Source organism: Corapipo altera, unplaced genomic scaffold, assembly GCF_003945725.1.
Source record: "Corapipo altera isolate COAL_440 unplaced genomic scaffold, ASM394572v1 113, whole genome shotgun sequence".
In the NCBI taxonomy this organism is placed as follows: Eukaryota; Metazoa; Chordata; class Aves; order Passeriformes; family Pipridae; genus Corapipo; species Corapipo altera.
In genome coordinates this window covers 41,086-61,239 of record NW_020884895.1, presented here as the reverse complement: position 1 = coordinate 61,239, position 20,154 = coordinate 41,086, and the positions used below count along the sequence as shown (strand labels likewise).

The 20,154-nt window shown below is 40.5% G+C and overlaps 2 protein-coding genes across 2 annotated transcripts in view; both read left to right on the top strand.

Annotated features, from left to right (window-relative positions):
• The first annotated feature begins 3,652 nt into the window (after window positions 1-3,652).
• On the top strand, window positions 3,653-15,660 carry LOC113949275 (IgGFc-binding protein-like). Its single transcript, XM_027647651.1, has 7 exons — window positions 3,653-3,703; window positions 6,131-6,212; window positions 7,448-7,513; window positions 7,774-8,018; window positions 9,384-9,667; window positions 14,197-14,704; window positions 15,082-15,660. Exons 1-7 carry the CDS (start codon window positions 3,653-3,655, stop codon window positions 15,658-15,660), a joined length of 1,815 nt encoding a protein of 604 aa, XP_027503452.1.
• A 965-nt stretch (window positions 15,661-16,625) lies between these two features.
• The window catches only part of LOC113949113 (zonadhesin-like), a 44,092-nt gene continuing 40,563 nt past the window's right edge, over window positions 16,626-20,154 (top strand). The window contains exons 1-4 of the mRNA XM_027647311.1: window positions 16,626-16,652; window positions 17,439-17,725; window positions 18,454-18,725; window positions 19,977-20,057. Of these exons, the coding sequence (XP_027503112.1) occupies window positions 16,626-16,652; window positions 17,439-17,725; window positions 18,454-18,725; window positions 19,977-20,057 (667 nt within the window). The remainder of the gene's footprint in view (window positions 16,653-17,438; window positions 17,726-18,453; window positions 18,726-19,976; window positions 20,058-20,154) is intronic.

Sequence of the window (20,154 nt, the reverse complement as noted above, 5' to 3'; positions counted from 1 at the left end):
GAACTGCTGAGTTTGCTTCTTTCATTTTTTGACTTGTCTTGCTTGGGACAAAGTGATTGGCTTGACTGTCAGGAATGGGGGATCTGGAATCAGATGGCAAGCCATTTCCTTATCATCCTTCCTATATGGAAAAGAGGTTATTAATATTTGCCTCTCCCTGAAAAGCTTTAATGAGTACTCCAGTTCACTTTTCACAGAGTGCCTGAGATGCCATTAAACAGGAGTGACAAAGTCACAGAAAAGGTCCCACAGCATGGCTGAAGGAGTGTTTGTGGTGTTACAGGGCCTCACATTTGCTTTGGGTGAGGAGGGGTCAAAGACAGTGCATCATGTGAATGGATGAATGGATTGATGAACTTAACAGAGGGCTTCTTTCTTTCCAAGATGGACTCACATCTTCTTGTCAGAATGATACAGAGCAGCACCAGATTAATGAAATATCCCTAGTCTGCAGAAGGAAAGCATGTGCATACAGGGAGGGCTCCTTGCTCTTCATTGCAGTGCTATGGACAGCTATTGCCCAGATTAACACTTGCTGGCCATCACCTCAGCAGCCCTGCTGAAAATGCAGTGTGTCAATGAAACTTGTACCTGATGGTCACTTGTATTCTCCCCCTCACATTAAGCTCTTCTCCACTGAACTGGAAAAGTGTGGTCAATGGTTTTGTGCAGGGAATTAATATTTTGTCTTGAAATCACAGGAATTCTCTTCCCTGTTTACTGGCTGGCAAAAGTACACATATCTTCCTAGGAAAGGATTTACAGTGGAGGGGGATTATTATTAGTCAAGTGAGCATCTACCCTCTTGCTTTGCAAAGGCTTGTGTAGAGCATGAGCTTGTGGCAGAATACAGCCCCAGGCTCATTGTCAACACATCAGTTAACATCTAACTTGAAATATTTTTGTGTTTCTGCTTAGCCTCCATTGATCTGTCCCTATTTCTCTTGTTTCTGTACATAGCCTCCTTAGTTACTTGTTCATGAGCAGAGTGAAAGGGAATTGAAGAAATTCCAGGATTAATTTCTGAAGGTTTAATTATCTTTATCATCAGAATATTATCAAAAAAAAAAAAAAAAAAAAAGAAAAAAGAAAAAGAGCCATTGTCTGGGGTTTCCAGGTAGTGCAAAGAAATACTGTACACTTTCTGACACTCTTTTGATTCTCATCAGTCATGAAATCCAAGTGAAGTAGGGAACTTGTTCGCCTTTGAGCCATATTTTTTCTCAGACCCCAGTTCAAGGAATGCTGAAAAACACCAGAACAGAAGTCCAGGTGGCAGTGGGGGGGATCCACCTGCTTCTCCTGGGCTGTCAGCAACCAAGAGACTTCATTGAAGCCCAGAAAATGGTCCTTTATTTTTTAGCAGGGAAAATGTGGTATTTCAGCAATTTCCTGAATTGTGCCCATGAAAACTTAACTGTTGTGAGTAAATTGAAGTCTTGTTATCTGCTCTGCTTAATGTTAGTTTCAGAAAGGGAACAAATTCAGTCAAAATGAGAAATCTCACTTATACTGGTAGTGGAAGCTGGGCAGGAGTTTTAAAATGAAATAATTTGTCTTGCTATCTATGTCAGAAGAAAATCCCTTTAAAACTACAGGCTTCTTTAATATAAAACAACAGCAACAAAAATTGCCAAAATCACATCAATTTCTCCAGCAAACAGCTAAGGGTGACAAAACAAGTGACACAGAATATGAGTATTCAGTTCATAGGTGTTTTTCTCAGGGTAGATAACACAGGGAACATGATACAGGGTTGGACAGATTTTTATAATCGCCTCCACCCTCTTGTCAATATATTTATGTGTTTCACCATAGGTCGTCCTCATTTTCTCCTTGCTGAGTACAGCTGGTGGATTACTATGCAAACCATACCACAGAGAAGACTTTACTCTGTGTTCTAGCATGGGGACTCTCTGGCATTTACAATACACTCTAATTTTACTCTGTATTTCAGTGCTGAATACCACAGGGTAAGTAGTCCAGCAATGAATATAGCCTAACTGAGGAAACTTAGCTGTTAATGATAAATATCCTTTCTTCGCTTTTAAAATGTGGAATGTTTCTTCACTTTTTAAATGTGGAATGTTATACAATTGAACCACGTCATTTTAAAAAAGAAATAATTGAATTTTGTGGTTACCTAATTCTACACTGGCTCCTGTCTGAGAGAGAAAACTGTAACATGGATTTCTAATGGCACATCTGAAGAGGAGAGATCTGGATAAAATAACCACAGTCATTATAAAACTCTTTGACTCTGAATATACTGATAGTAATCCATGGCTTAGGACTTGCATAATGTGTAACAGTTTAAAGATTACACTGAATAGAGACCAAGTGGAAACTTCCCTCAGCTTTCCCTTTCTCATGGTAGAAGAAATCCAAGAAGAACAATGAAGAAAACTTTCTTATTTTATCTGTTTTTACATATTCTTTTTCCTCCTTATCTTTTAGCTCAATCTGTTTTAGAGTTGCTTGCTGCATTTCATTGCATCATTTCATGATGAATTCATTGTGATATTTGCTCCTAATGTCCCTAGTTTTCTGAATGTCATTGCTTGGATTTTGAGCACTGTGGACATTCATTGTGATGCATTCACTTAAGCACAGAGTCTCTATACTGTGTCAAGTACAGTAAGAATAATTAAGGAGAGGGTACCACAGAATTTGGAACTGAAACCTGCCACCTGAAATTATGCACCACAGTCAGAGTATGTCAACAGCCACTGCTGTAGCCTTGCAGTCATGGAAATCCCTTCCCTATGCAAAACATCCCAAAAGCAGAACCATTTATACTGTGATATGTGGTGGGATTTTGGCCTTGTGTCAATTTATCTCTGCAGGACTTTGTAGCACACAAGAACTGTGCATTTGTAACTGCTTTTTTTTTTTTTTGCAGCATTTTTAGGGTAAATCAGAAGAGCTGAATGAAATGAAAGTTTTGTGTCATGGGAGATTTGCAGCAGTTAAAGGAAATATGTAGCCTTCCAGCAAATTACACTTACACAATACACTATCTTACTGGCATTTACACACTTTGCTTTGAAACAGTGGGGATAATAATGACATGAGCAAGTTAATAGAAAAATGTTTGATATTATCCTGATATTGTCTGAGCTGTGCTATATCCATCCATCTCTTCCATAGCTCCCTGTACCTAGTAAAACTCCTCTCATTTCAGTTCAGTGGGATACAGAGCAGAGAATCCTTCCACACTAGATGAAGTGAACATATCCCACCTTTGACTCACTGTCTTTCCATATGGGAAGAGAAAGTAAGATATGGATCAAACTCAGCGTCTATTCAGTTATTCAGTGAAACACCCAAAGGCAAAAGTTGAGGTCCCAATATGCTTTCTTAAACAGTTTTTGAGTCATTAATTCCACAAGGGCTTCACTCTGTTGCTTTTCTTGGCAGGATCAAGCAAAGGCCAACTGGTGGCTTGAGAACATGGGATCCTGAAACAGGTAACTGCATGTCATTAGTGGTGTTAACATCCAATTTTGAACATACTAGCTCCTCTTCCTCACCTTAATGTGTTGTATTTCAGCTTACCTCAGCAGATGTGATTTCAACAATAACTCAAGACCATTTTGTGACTGGACCCAGCCCTGCAGTATCAACCAGGGGGTGTGGATACGGACAAAGCATGACACTCCGACTGATGGAACAGGTCCTGATGGAGACTATCCTGATGGGAGTAAGTGCTTGGCTGTGGCATTGCTGGTTTTTGTTTGTTTGTTTTTTTTCAGACAGCTTGACTTACCTTTATCATTTCTTTGGAAGAGAAAAGAGATTCTTAAAACTCTTGAAATGCATTGGTTTCGTTTCATACTGACACCTGTTTATGACTTTTCACCATATCAGTTAGGAGTAAGTTAAATTGAGTTGCCTATCATAGGTCGGATATCTTAATCAGTGCATGGAAGTAGAAGGAAGATAATTATATCATGTTAAGACCTAATAGAGAATGTAGTGCCATGTGACAGACCATTTTTCAAGACAGGGTTTGTGGCCAAATTACACTGATATCAGTTAATGGCAACAAATTTAATGATCACTGTGCTGGCCCTAGATAAAGTTCATGCCAGAAAAGTGTTACAAAATCAAGTCTGAAATTAAAGAATATATTTTAAAAGTCCGTCCTCAGCTACCTATGATTTTAAAACTGGAGTCTGACATGGTCATATTAGCAAACAAATGCTCCATGGCTCCATCTCTATGTGCTTGAACCACTATCCTTGCACTAGAATATCCATTTATGGGGATCAGTTTGCAGTCATCCTGTTTCTTGTAATTATCCCAAGACTGAAAGTTCAGCTACTGTCAAAGTCAGCAAGCGGATTAGAATGGTATTAGTTCAGATTTTTGCTAAATAATTTTCTGAATTTTTAGTATTTTATAATAACAATTAAAATTGCCTGTTGGAAGAAGAAATTGAATGCTTTTAATTTGGATTAAGACGAATAATAATGTTTTACTTTTTTAATTGACAGAGACCTTATCACTTTAAATAGTACTTAGATTTTCTTGCCAACTTTAATATATGACTGAATGTGTGGTCATTCATTTATTTTTGATTCCTTTCCATAGTCAGATGGGAGAAACTTGACTCCAGCTGCACTGGGGAAATGTAACTTTGATCTTAGTCTACGTGAAGCAAAATACTTCAAGCCTAAGATCAATCAGACTAAAGCATTTCAAATCCTAAAAGAAACATTGCAAGTTTCTGAATTTGAAAAAAATTCCTTCCTTTTCATAATGTTAAATATAAATATTTTGAACAAAATATAAGCATTACTTTCTATTTCTTAAATTTTGAGACAAAACCAAATGCTGTCAGTGCCAGGGATTTACTCATCTTGAAACCAAAATCATTAGGGAAAAAAAAAGTTATCCCACATGAGAAGGTGTATAGCAGATTACATTATTTTCCTTTGAGGAAAGCAGAAACTGAACCTGGATCAGTATGGTACTGTGTCTGGAGGCGCTGTCTCTCAAAAGAGTCCTATGTCTTTAATTGTGATTCCAAAATAAGTGTTCACATGAGATGAAATATATTTGCTTTGCTCTCAGGCTCACATTCTACTTTGGATAAGTATATGGGGTTAACCATTGCAACATGAAGTCCAAACACCCTCCACTTTGCTTCTTTGCACTGATAATGATGCCCTTGATTTCTTCCAGAGTTGGGTTGTGCTTCAATTTTAGACAACATCTAACAAATTAGGAAGATTCAACTGTATTTTTTTTTTTTCACTCTGCAGAAGGTTATTTCATCTACCAAGAAGCAAGTAATCTGATCCCGTTTGACATCAACAGGCTGGAGAGCCCAGAGACTGCTGTTTCTGAAAAAATATGCATCGACTTCTGGTACTATATGTTTGGATCAGAGGAGATGAATGAGCTGAGAGTGCTTATCCAAGATGGCACACAGGAGTCTGTGATATGGTATCGGAAGGGAAACCAGAGCTCTTTTTGGAACTATGGTGCCATCAATCACACTTTCCCAACACAGAGAAAGATAAAGGTAATATATTTTCAGATTGAATTTCTTTGTACAATGTCAGTATTTGTTCTCCATTTGCAGGTTGCAAAATACTGTGCATGTAAGCTAAAACTATAACCAACCAAGATTTTGTGAATATAATGGCCTCATGATTTGTGTCAACGAACTAAGAGAAGAAACAAACAACCTCCTAATTTCAATAGTGCTATTAGTTAGGGGATAAAATTTAATTTAGTTTTCTCTCTTTGTCCTTCCTTCCCTCATTAATTTTATCATGAAATCAAGGACTTCAGATGTCTTAATTAAATGTAAGTTTGTTGGCTATGAGTTTGAAGGTTTGAACTTTGGGATGCTGCCTACATTGGACTCCTCTGTAGAATTCAGACAACTAATTCTCATAAATCATTTAGAAGTCAGCAAAATAGAGGACAATGTTTCTTGCAGTCCTTACCTTATTACAGAATATATATTTTAGGCTTCTGAGGGAAGTTAGGAAAACTGTTGTAACCTCAGCTGATTTGATGCCTTTAGCAATAAACCAGAGAGTTTATTTTGAAAATAATGCTAAGAGAAATGGTCTTGTGACCTGATTCAGTGATCACTCTGTGTCCTGCCTAGGTCATTTTTGAGGCTGTCCGAGGACTAACAGAGTATGGGGATACAGCACTGGACAATGTGAGAGTGAGGGATGGATCCTGTGGTAAGTCTGTGTTTGCAGCTGAGTGTGTCCTGCTTCTTCATCTCTGTTTAAGTTGTTGACCATTACTCTGTTCTGTATACAATACACCAACTCCTCAGAACCTCAAACCACAAAAGAGAAATGGCAAAAACTTTACAGCTCACTTTGAGTGTTATGTGTTTTGCTGTAGTTTCTTCCCAGTTCTTTCCTCATCACCTCAAATGTCCCAAATAAGCTACCCCCCTTTCTCTGCACGTGATCTTTTTCACCAGGTCCAGCAAAGTTTACTTCACTTGTAAGTCTGAAGTGCATCTCTAAACCCAGAACAGGCTATGCACACTGAATTTGGATTCCACATTAAATACGCTGATAAGCATTTTACAGCAAATATCAGTTCATACAAACTCATCAAATACACAATACAGCCATATGTCTCAAAAAGATAACAGTGAGTCAGTAACACCAAGTTGCACCGTCAGCTTTGACTACGAATCAGCAATTTGAGCTTGATCTCTGACCCCGTAACAAATCAGCCAAGACTGGCACAAGCTGTGGATGACTGGGATCCGCTTTTACTGACAAGCACACAATACTTGCAAAATGTGAATTGAAGAAGAAATTTGCAGAAAAATTTACAGAAAGTGTCATTCGGTCTTAATAGGTCTTCTTCTCTGCAAAATACTACTCATTTAATGACATAGCATGTTTCAAATTTACACTACCCAGGACAAAGTTTTCCATTCCCTGAGAACATATGATTTTATTTAAAATACCATGAACAAGACTTGGGACCTTCTTTTGTTTGAGGGCTGGGGAGAGCCAGTTCTTCATTTTTCCAGGTGTATTAGCACATGATTCAGCCACCGGATGGTGCACAAACATAACTCCAAGAGATAAGAGCTTCTCTGTTCCTCTCGCTATCAGACCTGCCAACACTTGCTGCCAGCAGGACCTTCATGTGTCTTAACATACACCAGAGGGAGTCACATACCCGATTCTAAATACAATTCCAGCTCCAGAGAGGCCGTCCGAGCTCAGTTGTTGATCAAGCTAACAATCAGATGAGCTTTCCTCAGTGCTCAAAAAACCCACATAGCCCCAATTTTAAAAAATAGGCAGTTCTACTTACTTCACTGAAAAACTTCTAACTTTATGCTGCTGAAGAGTAAGTGAAAACTAATGTGTGTTAGCATGTAAGTAGTGTTCCCCCTGTAATGTTAAAGCTCATTGTATTGCCTTGTGTTTTCCACTAACAGAAGCTGGCCCTACACCTGTGCCACCTACACCTACACCAACAGAGCCTACACCACCACCAGTGACAGGTAATTTTAGACAACCTCGTATGCTAGTTAATGGTTTGTAGGACACCAGCAATTTTTACCACCACCACTTTGCTTCAGTTAATTTCTATAGGTATCTCTCTGACATTGCCTTATGCCTTGCAAATCTGCCTTTCTGTTTCGGTTCTTCCAGATGTAATCTATACAATTAGGATGATTGTGTTTTCCCACTACAGAATGAAGTGGGCTTTCTGGATGTATCCATGTGTTAATGAGAACATATTCCTTTTTCCTGTCTCCAGAAGCAATTTGCAGTATACATGGAGATCCTCACTATAACACGTTCGACAAGCAGCTACACAACTTCATGGGCACCTGCACCTACACCCTCTCCAAGCTGTGTGAGAGCAACAGCTCCCTGCCCTATTTCAATGTGGAAGCAGCCAACGAGCACAGGGGGAGCAACACTCGTGTGTCCTACGTCCAATACGTGGATGTCGATGTGTATGACTACAGGATCAATCTGGGTAAAAACAGAGCTGTTAAGGTAAGGTTGGAGCCCACTGTCTATCAGCAGTATCTCATAGCATGAATGAAGAAATTTTTGTACAATGACTACAAATTTCCAGCATCCATACAGCAATATTTAGAGTGTAGTCAGATGTTTAGGAGCAGGAGTAATGTGAAGTTCTTAAACACTGGAATTTCAGAACTTAAAGCACAGGATAAAATTTTGTGCTGTGTTGTTAAAAGGTGGGGTTAGAGCTGACACTCCAGGTGTGGCTGGTGGCCCAGCTTACTTTTCTAACCTGCTCCCCGCGCTCAGCCTTGGAGTGTAACAGGGAATAAAAAGGCCCTACATTAACTGAGTTTGTGCTGGTAGTTAGTTCTTGATCCTGTGTGGCAGCTTGTAAAGCTTCATATTCATCCCTGACTTCTACTTATTCCACTTCATTGTTAACTTCACTTAACACCTGGCATTTACAATAAAGCAGGGCCAGATGAGAGTCCTGGAATGACAATCTGATGACTCCTTACACTGCTTGTGTCACTTGGCCAGCTATTGTATTTTAAACCTTCTTTATGGATCCTTTCCATAATGGGCCAAGGCAGCAGAAATGTTTGAGTCAACCCCCCAGCAAATGAACAGGTCACCTTACTTCATTACCACCCTTCTTACAAGAAAATAGTACAGCAATTTAAATGACAGCAGATAAAGATTTGAATGTACACCAAAACCTTTCCCATCTCATCTTAGAAACATAGAAAACTCGTATATCCAGAAAAGTCATTTATCCACATTTGTCCCACAGCCTCTTTCTTGTACCTTTCCCCTGTATTTACTGTTTTTATTACATATAGGTTTCTAAGCAAACCAAACTTTCCTACATTTCTAATAAGAACAAAGGAGTAGATACTAATTTTAGTAAATTTTAAATAAATTGAAAACTTTGCTTGGAAATTTGCTTTCTTTTGTCTCACATTTCAAATGTAAAAATTAAAAGAGAAAAAAAAAGAGAAAAACCAAAAAGATGCTTTTCCAAGATTTGTCCAATCCTGAAAATCTTCTGAGAATCCATTATAACTACATTTTTTAGTCTGATTTGATTTTTAAAAAAACCCAAAGAATAGGTCTGTAGACAGTTGCTGCTGACCATGCTAAGTCTTGGAGTTCTGCCAGCTGCATCTGGTTCACCAAGATCACACCTGTAAGCTATGTGGCCACATTGTTGTGGCCTCAAGGCCCTCAATTATGTGGCCATAGACAATATTCATGTTAAAAAATACCATAGTGTGAGTTCTTACTGCTCACTGTGCAAGCTTTATGCTCAATATAGGGATCTAAGAAAGTCACCATTAAAAATACTTCTTTTCAAGTGTTTATAATGCCTGTCCTTCTCTGTGCCTGCAGATTGATGGAGTCAGCCAGGTGGTCCCTCTGACCTTGGCACCCGGTGTAAATATTTCCTTCAGTGGGCAGTATGTTGTGGTTGCTACTGACTTTGGGCTGCATGTCAAGTTTGATGGAAATCACAGAGCAGAAATCACTCTTCCCAGTACCTATATGTCTAAAGTCTGCGGAATATGTGGAAATTATAACGGGCATAAAGCAGATGATTTCCTTAACCCAGATGGAGAGATGGAAGAAGACTCAGCCAGCCTTGGCAACAGTTGGCAGGTTTACAATGACTCGAGGTAGGTCTTAGCTGTTGGCTATGCAATGACTCAGGTTTTAATTAGCTGTTGTGTGGGGGTCAAAAATGTCAAGTATATGGGATAAAATATATTCTTGTTAGTGTACTTACTTTATCCATCTGAGTAAAGTTTCACAGAAAATTTAACTGTGCTTAAAAAGAGAAAAATTCTCAGAATCTTGGAAATTTGTAGGCTAGAGAAGACCTCTAAGATAATCAAGTCCAGCTGCTAACCCAGCACTTCCACATCCACCACCAAACCATGGGCCCAGGTGCCCCTAGACATCTTTTAAATATACCTCCAGGGATGGTGACTCCACCACTTCCCTGTGTAGCCTGTTCCAATGCTTAACAACCCTTTGGGTGAAGAAATTCTTCCTAAAATCTATTCTAAATCTTTCCTGGTACATCGTGAGGCCATTTCCTCTTACCCCATCACCTGTCACCCAGAAGAAGAGACCATGCCCTATCTCACTTCAACCTCCTTTTAGGTAGTGGCAGAGAGAGAAGGTGTCCCCTGAGGCTTCCCCTCCCCAGCCCTAACAATCTCAGTTCCCTCAGATGCTCCTCACAAGACTCATGTTCCAGACCCTTCACCAGCTCTACTGCTCTTCTCTGGACATGTTCCATCACCTTAATGTCTTTTTGATAGTGAGCGGCCCAAAACTGAACACAGGAATCAAGGTGTCACCTCACTAGTGTCGAGTACAGGGTAATGATCCCTTCCTTCTTCCCACCGCAAATTTTACTCCACATATTCTTTGTGCCCAAAGAGAGTCCAGCTGTGGTGGTTTGTTTTTCTTTTTATTCCCTCACATCATAATGATTCACCAGGAAAAGCTCAGGCTTTTGCTGGGCTCAGACAGCCAATAACATCCTTGTGGCCTTGCCATGAGGAAGGGCTTTGTCCCTATTTTTTGGAACTGGATCCTGCCAGGTGCTGGGCACTGCACCCATAGCTTCCATACCTTCACGTCACATACCCCAGGAGGGACCTCTGGGCTTGAGTTTTAGGGTTACTTACACATTGGGGTTTTCAGGAACAGCAGCCACTTAAATCAGAAAAAAAATACTTGTTTTTGAATGTGTCTCTGGGGACATTGATGCAACCTAGGGCACACAAGTGCAAGCAAACAATACTCCCATATAAGAGAGAGACACTCCCTTTCTCATTTGCTTTGCCATGCTGACAGGAGAGAAAGGCCATGGGGGCTTCTTTCCTCCCCTAGTGAAGTACTGTTTGAGCAAACACAGAGAATACATAAGTACAAATACAGGCCAGACAGGGAGAATGGAGATAGAGCCTGAAATGCCATGCACAGCTGAATCCACCTGTGGGTTGCAACAGATAAAAGGAGGTGCTATTTCCTCAGCCAGGAAGGCTTTCCTTTTGCTGCCCAGCTAAAAGACCTAGATTTACCACCAGCAAGTTTCAGGATGCTAATTATGGTAATGTTTTATGTAATTTATGACTAATTTTTAGACTTGAATGATTTTTCAATGTACCTAGCAGATTGGATAATTGTTCTCTTGAGGATCTCTTTTTTTTATGGCATACCTTGGCATCAGTAGGTGTGCCTTGATATCAGTAGGTGTGCCTTTGGTTTGTACAGCTTTCTAATGTCAAAACGATTTCTTCCACACTTCACATAATTAAGAAGCAAATGGTAATGGCAATGGGTATAAATGAACAAACCTAAGTCTCTCCTGTAGTACTCACCAGAGGGAATGACTTCACTGACAGGGTTCAGTGCTATTTTAAATTCTGTGGATTATCTCACCAAGAGATAAGATCAGACAGAACAAATGAGTCTTTCATAAGTCTTCAACCTTCAACCAGACTTCTTGGAGACCCTTAGGCATCTCAGCACTGGACCGATGTGTCTAGGCAGCTGGATTTCATCCTGATTTTTTCAATTCTGTGTGTCTGAAGAGAAAAAAATAGGGAGAGATTAAAGTTCCTTAATTTATTTAGCCTTCCTAGGAAGCATATTTGTGGTCATTCATGAGTATTACATCTACATTCTGAATCACAGGATTTTCCTCCCTCTCCATTCAGTTAGATGATAAATCTGTGTCTTGAACACACCTCACTAAGACATTGCTTGTACTCCTCACCAAGAGCTTGCATTTTGATTTCACTCAGATGAAAATTGTCAAGCGTGGGTTTTACTAATGGCCTGGCTAATTTTCTTTTGTACATTTCAATGTACATTTCAACATACATTTCAATGTGCATTTCAACATTTTTTCAACTCTTCTGAGATACTTTACTCTTTATTTATAATTTCATAATATGTTATTCAATAATCATAGTGGTTTAATTTTGAATGCTTCTCCTTTGTTTCCCTCTCCATGTAGGCAGCCTGACTTACCAAAAAACCAAAAATGGGTTTCTTCGAGGTCTCTCAAGTATTACCAGGTTGAGATCATATTACAATCTGATTTTCTTTCCTAAGAGTTTGAAATGTAGGGATTTAAAATATGTTATGCTTAGTCTGGGAACAGAACCTGTAGTTTTGTTAGATGTGATTTGAAAAGCACCTTTGGTGCTGGTGAATCCGAAGTTCATCCATTAATTTTTCCACTTTTTTTTTTTCTTTTTCTTCCACATTAGATGCTCACCAGATTATGACCATACTCCAAATTGCACTACTGATGAAAAACATATGATCCAAAGCAATGAATACTGTGGTCTGATCACAGATCCAAATGGTCCATTCCAGAACTGCCACTCAGTAGTTGATCCACAAAGTTATTCTGAAGGCTGTCAGTATGATCTCTGTGAACTTCATTTGAACAATGCAGCCCTCTGTGAAAACCTACAGGCTTATGCAGATGCATGCCAAGCTGCAGGAGTCCAGCTGGCACCATGGAGAAATGCAACCTTCTGCCGTATGTATCAAAGATTACTGGAAATTACCACTTGTCAGGAGGGTATTATGAGGACTTCCTGAACACAGAGCATTGCAATACACTGTTTTGAATTCATGTAACATTGAGAATCTTGACTGATCAGGCTAAAGATCTCAGGTTTATATGTAGTCCTCAGTTTGACTCCTTTTGTAAGATTCTAGAGAAAATAGTTAAGCTGCTTTGAATGTATAAGAGAGTAGGAAGTGTCATCCCTATGGATGTGGAGGAAAGCATTAGAGTGTCCTATAAAGTTATGGTCATCCATGGTTTCATATGGGAAAGGAGGCAACACCGATAGGTGACCTAGAAATAAAGGCCAGGACTGAAGTAGGAAGTCTGTGCAATGGAGATTGTAACCACACTACTGAAGGTGGAAAAGGTAGTGGGGGTGGAGAGGAGAGGGAAGGGAAAGAAACACACAGAGGTACAAGACAAAAGGCATCAAGTATTGAGGTAATAGATAGATGCCTCTTCTAGGGAGTAAATGGGAATAATAACCCTTCTTCTGTGAGTATCGGTAAAGAGTAAATAAAGAATATTTCAACCTCAAGTGTTCATGCATATATTGTAGATAAAACCCACCCATATTATTTTTAGAACAAGATTCAAATACTGTCTGAAAGTCCTGAACAGATCTGCTCCCACCAGAATGAAAGGAACAGGGAATAGTGATTCAGTGACCTATGTGACTTCTGTGTTGAAGGAGATGGGGAGACTAAAGAGAGTGTCTGAAAACACTGGAATGACTGAAACCTGATTTCATTCTGACTTTTGTTTCACATTTGGCTTCAGTATCTATCTGGAGCATATTCTCAGCTGAGGACATTACTGAGGCTTTTTCTCACATAGGTTATGTGGTTTCTTAGTGGGAGTGAGCTGTCTGCAACTATTTTTTCTGCTGAAGGAGCTTGCAGGACCTCTCTTCCCTTCCTTGTGCTGATTTAATTTAGTGGACCTGAACATCTAGAAGCTGAAAAAAATATTGCTCAGGAAACTCCAGTTCTCACATCTTCTTAACAGAATATAATAGTCTTAAAAAACCCTAATTACCTTGGTTAGATATATGTCATATATGTAATAGAATCCAAAAATAGAATAGAGCACTTGTACATCCTGATTATTTAACAAACATTAAAGTCTTTGATGGAGTTAAAAAATATGAATTAAGAAGGTAAGACATGATTAGAATTAAATATCAGGACTATAATATAAATATAGCCCATGTTTAGGACAAATAGCTAACATTACACTGATACCTTCAGTGCAGTGCAAGAATTAAAGCAATCATCTTTCTTTGAGAATAAGAGGCATCCTAGGAAATGCTCTCTATGACTGAAACCTTAAACAGCCCAAATCTCAAAAGAAATGACAGTGTGTCAAGACAACAAAGGCATGTATCAAAGTGCCTCTAATTCCAAGATATTCCCAAACATTTCAAAAGCAATCACAATATGATATTTAAAAACTCCAATACTTAAGTAGTTAAAAAATGTTAATATATACCTTTATCTTTTACTACACAGCATTAGCCTGTCCGGCCAACAGTCACTATGAGCCATGTGCTGCTGCCTGCCCTGCCACCTGTGTTGATCCAACGGCTCCAGTTACCTGCAGCCTCCCGTGTGTGGAGGGCTGTGTGTGTGACAGCAGGTACCTGCTCTACCACGACCAATGTGTGCCCAGCCAGCAGTGTGGGTGTTGGCACAACGGGCAGCACTACCCTGTGGGCTCCGAGTTCTGGACGGACAACAGCTGCTCCTCCAAGTGCACGTGTCCCGCACGGGGAAGCAAAGTCCAGTGTTTCGAAGCCTCATGCCCTGCGGGCCAGTACTGCGGGGTGCAGGGTGGGAAACCCGTGTGCCTCGAACACTCCTACGGCATCTGTCACGTCCACGGGGACCCTCACTACAACACCTTTGACAAGGTGACGCACAACTTCATGGGCAACTGCACCTACACCCTGGCCAAAGTGTGCTCCAACACCACCTCCCTGCCCTACTTCAATGTGGAGGCCAAGAACGAGCATCGTGGCAACACCAGGGTGTCCTATGTGCGTGAAGTGCTGGTTGAGGTGTACGGACAGCGCATTGCCATCCTCAAGCAGGAGAAGAGCCAAGTGCTGGTAGGCGGCGGAGCTGGCATGGGTGTGGTGTGGGTGCAAGGCAGGACTGGCTGTCCTTGGCAGGGCCTGGCATGTACCAGCTGCCTTCATTGTTCCAGGCCTGGGGGGGTTCCCCTGAAGCCACTGGGTTCCTCTGTTTTTCCCTTCCAGAGGGGTTGGAGGAGGAAGAGGCAACTGGGGAATGTGCTCTCTGTTGAGCAGAGGCCCTTGCAGAGTGCAGGACACAGAAACGGCTCTGTGGGCCCCAGGGGTGTGGGGTGTGAGGGTATCCCAGGCAGCTGTTTGCCGTGCCTGGCCTGGCAGCTGCTTTCCCCAGGCAGGAGACCCCGGGGAGGCCAGGGACAAGTCCAGGGCCCATGGTACTGTGTCTGCCCTAGGTGAACGGTGTGCGCCAGACCCTGCCGGTGAGGGCAGCGGGAGGTGCGATCACGGTGAGCAAGAGCGGCCGCTACGTCGTCCTGGAGACAGACTTCAGCCTCAGAGTGTCCTACGACACTGACCACTCGGTGGAGGTGAAGGTGCCCACCACCTACTTCAACCTGACCTGTGGCATGTGCGGGAACTTCAACAACCGGAGAGACGACGAATACATGATGCCAAACGGGCAGCAAGCCGCAGACTCCAATGCACTGGGGGAGAGCTGGCAGGTCCCAGACAGTGACCCCTCTTGCGGTGTCCCCGTCCCCTCCCCACCCTGCAGTGCAGAGGAGGAGGAGCTCTACAAGTCGGACCGCTTCTGTGGCATACTGACCAGCAGGCCCAGCTCTTTTGAGACGTGCCACAGCGTGATCAACCCCCAGAGCTACTTTGACACCTGCCTCTACGACCTTTGTGCCCTGAATGGTGGCCAGGAGTTTCTGTGTGCTGCTCTGGAGGCCTATGCTGACGCGTGCCAGGCAGCTGGCGTGACTCTTCTGCCCTGGAGGAATGCTACCTTCTGCCGTGAGTTTCCATAGTGAAATGAGTCTTTCAATAGCTTTGTTGTTGTCTTAAGAGCCTGATTTTAGCCAATAATTGACACAGCTTAAGGGTCTTAAATTCTTCACATAATTACAACAAAATATTGAGAAATAAAGTTCTGCAAAAGTCTTGCCATGATTGTTTTCTGCCAGAGAACAGAGGAGAATTTTGTTCATTATCTCAAGAATCTTTGTCAAACCAGTACTAGTATGCCTCTGCTAATGTGAAATCACTTCTGAGTTCTAGAAGATGTTTTGCCTTGAATCGGCTTGCTAATTTCCAGGCTACATCTAATCCATTTAGCAATCCCTATACTCATGGAAATGTATTGTCTGTGTACAAGATCTGGTGTAAAGAGGTAAAGTTTTTATTTGGATTTGGAGATACTTAATATCCAGGATATATTGTTAGACATTCATGCTTTTTTTTTCCATGTGGAATATTTACTATATTACTTTCTGATAGGGGGCAGAACTTCAGGCTTCAAAAAAACCCTACAGTTGTCACTAGGGCAAAACAATTACATTATTGAATAGTGGTTTCCTGTGAGTTGTGATTGTTAATTCAGTGCCTTTTATTGTTTCTCAGCTGTTGCATGCCCTCCCAACAGTCATTACAACCCATGCACCAGTGCTTGTCCAGCAACCTGCACTGACCCTCTTGCATCTAAGAACTGCAGCAAACCTTGTGTAGAAGGATGTGAATGCAACAATGGTTTTGTCATCAGTGGGGGACAGTGTGTGTCCATGAGCAACTGTGGCTGCCTTCAGAATGACAAATATTATGAGGTTAGTTCTGGCACATAGTCCTGGGGCTTCTTTCACAGTTCAACATTACCATTAACTCTTTTAATTTGTATTTATTTGAATTTCTCTAACAGAAAGGAGAATCTTTTTGGCAACCAGACTGTGTAGGCCAATGTGTATGTGCTGGAAATGGGACTGTAGTTTGCAATTCAGACATGTGTGAAGTAAGTGAAGTTTGCAAGGTACAGAATGGACTCCTGGGATGTTACCCGTTGAATCCCAGCACCTGCCACATTTTTGGGGATCCACATTATATAACTTTTGATGGAAGATTGTACCATTTCCAAGGAGACTGCAATTATACTGTTGTTGAGAGATGCACAAATTCTTCTGAAAAGTTTTCAGTGACTACCAGAAATGAACATAGAGGAAACCCGAACTGGACAGCCTTGAACTCAGTTTCTGTCACACTGGAAAACCTTCACATTGTTTTGAAGAAAAATAGAGAGACCTATGTAAGTGTTCTACTTTTAGCATAAACAGTCCATCACTGTGCACTTTACATTTCTGCCCAAAAGAACTGAATCAGCCCTCTCTGATTTATTCACCTCCAAGACTGCACATGCTAAAAGTCACAGAATTATTTTTTTTTCCCAAAAAGGCAGAAATCAGCATAGCTTCTTTTTGTCCATTCAGATATTTTCTGAATGAGCTTGTAGGATGAAAAACTTCATCCATGACTTCATCTATAATAGAAAGATTTAGCTTTAAATTAACTATTCCAAGTATTGCTTTGTGTGTAGTTGTGACAGCACAAAGCTAAACTTGTGCTACAAGACACTATTCAAGGTAGGAAATAAGTGTATACTGCTTTAGTCTCTGCTTAACCTCAAAATTCTGTTATCTCCATTGTTCACTAGAATAAGGCTGACTCCGTGGAGAAAACTATAGTGCTGGCAGTGCAGACCTCCCCTTTGTTCCTGGGAGCTTTATTGACTTACTGGTTTTGTGGGTTTTGTTTTCCTTAGGTGGATGGAGTTCAGGTTAAACTTCCTGTGGATTTGAACCATGGAGCCAGAGTAGCCATAAAAGGACATTACGTGGTCGTTGATACCTCTCTAGGGATCCAGGTTAAGTTTGATGGTGACCAGGAGCTTTTCATTCTGGTTGATGAAAGTCTCAAAGGACAGCTGTGTGGTCTTTGTGGAACATTCAATGACAACCAACTGGATGACTTTTTAAACCCGGATAAAGTCCTAGAACAGGATCCAAATAAATTTGGTGACAGCTGGATAGTGAAGGATGACAACAGGACGTAAGTATCAGATGATACTTTAGGAAACAGCAAAGTGCCTGAAACATAAATCATGGAGTTATAGGCCTAATATACATCATTTACATTCCATAGTAACCCTTCTTTGATATTACTGGTTTCCTATTGTTTTCACCTTTGAATGAGTCCAGTTTTCAACAGAAAATATTGACATTTTAAAATCACCCTTCAGAGCTTTTCCACATGAGCTTTATAGATTTTACTTGAGATTGGACTCCTTTTTATGCATATAACTTGAATTTTTCCTTACTTTCTTATTCTAAAATGTCTCCTTTATATTCCTCCTTCTTGCTATAAGAAGTCTCAATATATCTCAGATTCAGATTATAAGATAACTGCACCTTGCTTAACATAGGCAAGGGGCATTTTTTGTCTATTAATGCTTTCGCATACAAATTACTGCCCTCACTATATGCAATAAGGAATTAAAATTATCTTGTGTTGGATAGCTAATTTGTTGGTTTCTTCTGGACTTCATTTTATGGATAGACAGCCATACATTGCAAATTCACTATTATATTCTTAATGGGGTGTTATGAGTTAAGTTGTAATATTTTTCACTTTTGGGTTTGACACACTAAAGATGACTATACACAGCAAATCTGCAGAATTTGGCATAGGATTCTATTGTAGTTGAGATATGCCTTGCAGGATATAACAAAATACAAAGATTTATTCTATAACCACTCTGCTATGTACTTTCCATGCAGGTGTAATACAGTTTCAGTTGTGCCGCCTGCTTGTGACACAGCAAAAGAGAAAGAATATGAAGAACTCTGCAAAATTGTTTTGAAAAATAGTGGACCTTTTCAGGCCTGCCATTGGCACATTCCCCCACAGCTGTACTTCGAGAGCTGTGTCTATGATCTGTGTGCCACAGAGGGGGATTCTGACCAGTTCTGCAAGATTTTAGAGGCATATGCTGCTGCCTGTGAACTTGGAGGTGTAAATCTGGGTGAATGGAGTAAAGATACCATCTGCAGTAAGTCATTAGGTCATTTAGCAAATAACCATCCAATTAAGTCCTTATACTACAAATATAAATTCAAATGCCTGAGAAGTTGAACAGAATTTCAGAAATGGGGATTCAATGAAACACAGGAAGCTTTCAAATGCTTAGCATCTCTGTAAATTTGGCTTCTAATCTAAGCTTCTAATGGGCTTCCTGTATTCACTTTGGAACATGATGTCTGAACACTTTTGACCTAAGACTATTTTTCAGAACTGGGTTGGGAGAGACAACATACACTGTCAGCTAAGTGTTCAGCCAGGGACAATTGAACATTTGTCTAACAAATCACCACTTTGGCTTTAATAAAATATTTTATCTTTTTGAGAAATGTTAACATATCACTTACCCAAACTATCTACAGCTCCAAATTTTCACCAAGCATAAAAACGGGCTTTAAAACTAATAAAAAGAATCCTGCAGCTTGAGATCCATTCAACCTTAGGTTCTTCTTATCTAGGCAAATGAGTTAACACAGAGGTAAGGCTAGAGGCACGAAATTCATAGAATCATAGAACAGTTTGGGTTGGAAGGGACCTTTAAAGGTCATCTACTTCAACCTCCCTGCAACAAGCAGGGTTGTCTCCAACTAGACAAGGTTACTCAAAATCCAACCTGACCATGAATATTTCCAGTGTTTCACCATCCACATTGTAAAAAATTTCTTCCTTGTATCTTTAAATTGCTTTTTCTAGAACCTCCAGAGGTGATTACCAAAGCGAGCAGAAATGACAGCATAAGTATGAGGCTATTACATGAAAAGCCATTCTGTAGTCTCTTTCCAATTCCAAAACAATACTTCTTATACCAGTTTATGAGCAGTAAAAAGAAATGTCAGACAACTGTCATTATGAAGTCTAGATTTCCACCTAAAAAGGATTTTGAGAGCCAGCTGAATACTACTATGCCAAATAGGACATCTTTGAGCAATTTGCAATGACAAAGAATTGTGACTGACACAGTGTAAAAATATAGGATCTTAATGCATGATGATGACAACTGAGGAAGAGATTTGTAAAAAACCACACATTCTCAGACACTTAAAACTTCATGTTTTATAGTCAATTTTTCAGTACTGGTCACTTCTACTCATTTCATTAAAACATCTTCAAATTTTTCATTAATACGTGTTCATTAGACCTAGAAGGGCATTGTCAGAACAATTGTCAGAACATAAGCTGGTCAAGGAGGATTCATTTCTTTATATCATTCTCTCTTTCGTAGATATGACTCCAACCACACCAGGCACCACCATCACCACACCTTCAGAAGAGACACCCACGTCAACACCCATGCCAGGCACAGGTGAGTACAGACCAGTCATGGGTCAGATGCTCTTTCAGCAAGGTGATCTCGGGAGAAGAGGCAGCAGGAGGTGCTCAACTAAACTTGCCCTCTGGTC